General features: G+C 40.9%; 1 protein-coding gene across 1 annotated transcript; it reads right to left on the bottom strand.

The window, feature by feature from the left end:
* Window positions 1-417: 417 nt before the first annotated feature.
* Window positions 418-2,307, bottom strand: LOC112177821. The gene is made up of 3 exons (XM_024316072.1): window positions 2,295-2,307; window positions 1,343-1,662; window positions 418-1,119 (listed from the first exon to the last, which is right to left on the bottom strand). Exons 1-3 carry the CDS (start codon window positions 2,305-2,307, stop codon window positions 418-420), a joined length of 1,035 nt encoding a protein of 344 aa, XP_024171840.1.
* Window positions 2,308-4,829: the final 2,522 nt, after the last annotated feature.

Below are 4,829 nucleotides of genomic sequence, written 5' to 3' on the forward strand. Positions count from 1 at the left end.
AACCACAATTTTCACCTTTCCCTACGGGTGATTCCACCAACCCTAACCTTAATGATGAGCCTTCAAACACAAATTGGATTTCTAGAGAGGATGAGGATTATGATTTAAATAATTAGCCCACAATCTGCATGTTTGTAATTGTATTGTACTTATTCCTAGTTTTTCATTTATGTAAGCGACAATTTAAGGAAATAAAAGTTGTATTTGGAAATTCCCCTTATTAAAGCACACACCTTATATTAAAAATCATAGCACATAATAAACATAATTCAAATCACATTGACATAAAAAACATAGACATTGGCCAATTTAAAAGACACCAACTTTCCAAAACATAATACAAGTCAAATTCAAAGCACACAAACATAACAAAACATAGATATTAGCCAATTATTCCAAAAAATGCTCATTTATGATCTAGATCTCCATGTTGCCTTGAACGTTCCAGAAATGCTCTATCAGATCCCCTTGAAGGTTTGAGTGACTGTTTGCACTTCTAATGGCATCGTATCGATCCATGAATCCATTGAAGTAATAACCATCTCTACCAACAGGATCGAAGTCATCACCAGTCGGTCCTTCCCAAACCTGGGCCAACCTGGGCCTCATATTGTTATCCTCTTCTTCATCGGACTCCAAATCCTCATCGCTGTCATCTGGTCTTTCATCCTCGATTATCATGTTGTGTAATATAATACAAGTCAGCATGATGTATCGAAGGTCTTCTCTTTCCCAGCCACGAGCAGCTCCTCGAACAATACTAAAGCGCGACTGTAAAATGCCGAAACATCTTTCGACATCCTTCCTACACCCCTCTTGAGCCTGGGAAAACTTTAGATCCTTGGGTCGTGTAGGCCTTAGAATTGATTTTACGAAAGTCGCCCATTGCGGATAGATACCATCAGCGAGATAGTACCCTAAATTGTGAATCCTGTTATTTGCTTGAAATTGGACCCGAGAGGCTCGACCAGTAGTGACCTCGTCAAACAACGGGGACTTAGCAAGGACGTTGAGGTCGTTGCATGATCCAGGCATGCCATATCCATGTGTCATAAGAAGCGACTGCTTCGAGGATGATAGTGGGCACACGTTTTCGACTGCTATATTCTCCAGCCCAACCTGTTGGGCAATTCTTCCATTGCCAGTGCATGCAGTCGATGCTTCCAATCATCCCAGGAAAGCCCCTTCTCTCAGCTTTGGTGAGAAGTCTTCTGAGGTCGGCCGGATTAGGAGCTCGGAGGTATTCTGCCGAGTACAGATTAACGATTCCTCTTGTAAATTTTTTCAGAGCCTGAATGGAGGTAGATTTCGCCATCCGACAATACTCAGCACATTGATCTACCCCTGCACCATAAGCAAGCATTCTTAAGGAACATGTCAGCTTCTGCTCGGGAAGTAGTCCGACTTTGCCTGCAGCATCTGATTTCTGGACCCAGTACGGGTCGCTACCACAAAGATCACTGGAGATGCGGTTGAACACATTGTGACTCATCCTGTACCTTGTCCGGAATATCTCTTCACTGAAAACTGGACGCTCCACAAAGTAATCTTCCATCATGTTTTTCCCTCTTGATTCCCTAAACCGCTCCTCATTCAGTGCACGCCCCGGTTGAGAACCCTGTTGTCGTGATCCGGAGGAAGCTTCAGCTTCAGCGACTGCTGCTACCACAAGAGCATTAGTCGTACACAGCTATTCAAGATCTTCATCTCGAGATTGTCGATGCTTAGCCCACAATCTCTTCATTGAAAGGAGGGAAGGAGAGGAAATGTGTTGGATCTGGAGAATATGAAAACGAATGAGATTTGTGAATATCAGCTTGTGAGGAATGGTGTGCTGCTTCTTGCTCAATCTATTTACAATTTTCACATAAAACGTGATCAGACTTCGAGGACACGTGTCCACTCCTGGTTCGACGTAATCTGATCTGAAATTTTAGATAAGATTACATCAACAATAACCGTTAGATTGAATGGTATGCAAATGATCTGGTCCGTTCAAAAAGTGTCGGTTGTGCCTTCACTCATTTCAAGGAAATTTGTCCATTGTGCCTTCACTCATTTCAAGATAAATTGTCGGTGGCTCATAATTTGTCGGTTGTGCTTTCACTCATTTCAAGATAAAATGTCGGTGTCGGTGGCTCATAATTTGTCCACCTTAAAATATTTTTGAAAAAAGTAAATTGCATAATTATGACATTAATTATCCATAAATATTCATTATTAACAGCAATTTTTTTTTTTTTGAAAATTTATAATTAAAAAAAAAAAAAAAACCGATGAGCAGTGAATTTAACCAGTGAAACCCATTGGTGAACAGTAAATTTTTGGTGAACAGTGTTGACCGGGCAAGAAAAACAACAGGTGCAAACCCATGTCCAGTAGCAGTGAATAGTAACTTGACCGGTCGAATTCTTGACTTCTCAACTTTGCCTTTTCTTGATTACGGGTGGACTTGCTCTAAAGGCCCAAGAAGTCTTCCCCTTTAATTGTTATTTTAATTGACTTTCTTTCGAACTCTTTTAGACTCGGGTTTCTTTATTTCATGAATTCTAAAGAGTAATTACTTACCCGAACCCCGAACCAATTTAAATAACTACTTATTGACAGGACCCGCCATGGATTTCACCTTGAAATCCGAAGTGACCCTGCGGGGCCCACCTTAGAAGAAATTCTACCAAAAATTTGGCAGAACTTCCCCTAAAATGGGCTACCCAAACCTGTAGAAAACATTTACACTCCTCAATCAATTCATCCTTATGCTCCTGGAGCCACCCTGCTCCCCAAATCAACATCAGTCTCCAATTCACAAAACACACATCTCAACTCGAATAGCATAAATCTCATAGGAAATCAGAGCAATTCTAACAGAAAGGTATAAGAGGAAAACCTAATTCAACGACAGATGCGGAAGCCATGCTGTTGACTATGCCTCAACTCCGTGTACGCCCGACCTCAACCAATTCGCCTGCAAACTGGGCATTTGAAACCGAAGGGCCCAGGGGAAAGTACATAAAATACGTTAGCGTGAGTGGACAAAAATAAACAATTTTTAAACCAAGTGGATTTTATACTTTCCCACATTTATTTCCTTAAAAACCCTCGATGCATGTAACGATTTAGAAAACAAATCACGAGAAGCTCCGCTCAAGAAAAACCGACTAGACCGAGAGGAAAGATCGAAACTCCGATACTCAACAGGATAAGACCAGCCCCGCTGGTTACACGGAAATCAGACTAGGCCCCGCTAGTCGAGAAATGATAGGATATGGGGAAGAGATATCACCATACGGGCAATGGAGCCTCCAGGCTCTACCTACCCTCAACTGCCACTCACACATAGATTGTGCGAGGAGGAGAACTAATAACCCCAACTTCCACTCACACATAGATTGTGCGAGGAGGAGACCAAATAACCTCAACTGCCACCCACGTGAGGAGGAGAATAAATCACCTCTACTGCCACTCACCAACACAAAGTAGGTGAGGAGGAGAACAAGCTACCTCAACTGCCACTCACCAACACAAAGTCAGTGAGGAGGAGACCTAATAACATAACCCGCGTATGGTGAGGAAAAATCATCGAAAACCAGTAAATCCATGTAGCTTCCCCACATTTCTCACGAGATAGAAACCATGTATTCAACGACGTGACCCCGCACGCCAAGATTACTCTCAATCTCAAAATGGATAAATGAGAAATAGGAATAAATCGACGGCGTGTCCCACATGCCCAGATATTCTCAAATCCGTAACCAAAACCGGAAATTAGTATAGGTAAATCCCATTTCCAAAAATCTCTCAAAATCTCCAAGAAGCCAACCAAATCCAAAATCCTTAATTAGGCATTCCCGATGCCAAAATTGAAAGTCAATAAACAATTGAGAATATCCAACTCCATTGAAACTCATCTCAAAAATCTTCCAGGAGCTTAACTCGGTGATTAGGGATATGCTTAATTCCAGAAATTTACCTCGGAAATAAGGAATTCATCAAATAATATAATAAAACAAAACCAACCTTTGAAACTCATTATTGAAAGCAAATCCATGATATAATTCGAAATCAATTTCCGAAAATTAATTGATTTCCTCAAAAAGTAATATGAATAATCACTAGAGCATTATTTAAGAAAATAAATGCATGCATCGCTATTTAAAACAAAAGTCCACTCACAGTACTATTCCGACGATCACGCATTCGTGTTCCGTCATCGAGTAATAGCTCGGTACGTCGTCCTGTACACAATTATATTCCGTGAATAATTCTTCAATAATTTAATACAATTCCTAAAACCAATTCCTCATAATTTCACCTCCCAATTCTCCTCGGATTTAGCCCAAATTATACCACTAATACCAATTCGTTAATTTAAAGGTTCCAAGGCAGAACCGTGAGATATCCGACGGTCGGATTCTCGTAATTCAATAATCGAAACCCTAAACTTCATAAATTCATAATTAATTCCAAGTTTCTCCAAAAATCACCAAACTTCACATACAAGCTCTACACAATTTATAGGATTTAATGGGCTCAAAACCGGAATTAAAACACTGTCCTACACGCCTCCACACGCCACCAACAGTGGAAGCGCGTGGGCCCCACACGCCACCGGCAACCACCTCCGATGGCCACCAAAATTTGGCAGTACCATCTACTCAACAAACCCAACCTCTTTCTCAACTACAACAAGTTCCAATTTTACCTGGAAGAGCTCCAATTTGGCCGGTGAAAAATTTCCAGAAATTCCTATAACCCTAGAAATTGAAATTGTTAATTCGACCTCTACACTGCAAATTGAAATGAAAGACCTTAGGGGAAATGATCTATGT

This window comes from Rosa chinensis, chromosome 7 (genome assembly GCF_002994745.2).
Source record: "Rosa chinensis cultivar Old Blush chromosome 7, RchiOBHm-V2, whole genome shotgun sequence".
Lineage (NCBI taxonomy): Eukaryota > Viridiplantae > Streptophyta > Magnoliopsida > Rosales > Rosaceae > Rosa > Rosa chinensis.

What these genes read in the sequence shown, in the direction of transcription:
- LOC112177821 (XM_024316072.1), bottom strand. An exon ending in TGCTTGCTTATGGTGCAGGG is followed by an intron (nt 1,120 to 1,342) that starts GTAGATCAATGT and finishes ATTGCCCAACAG; the next exon opens with GTTGGGCTGGAGAATATAGC.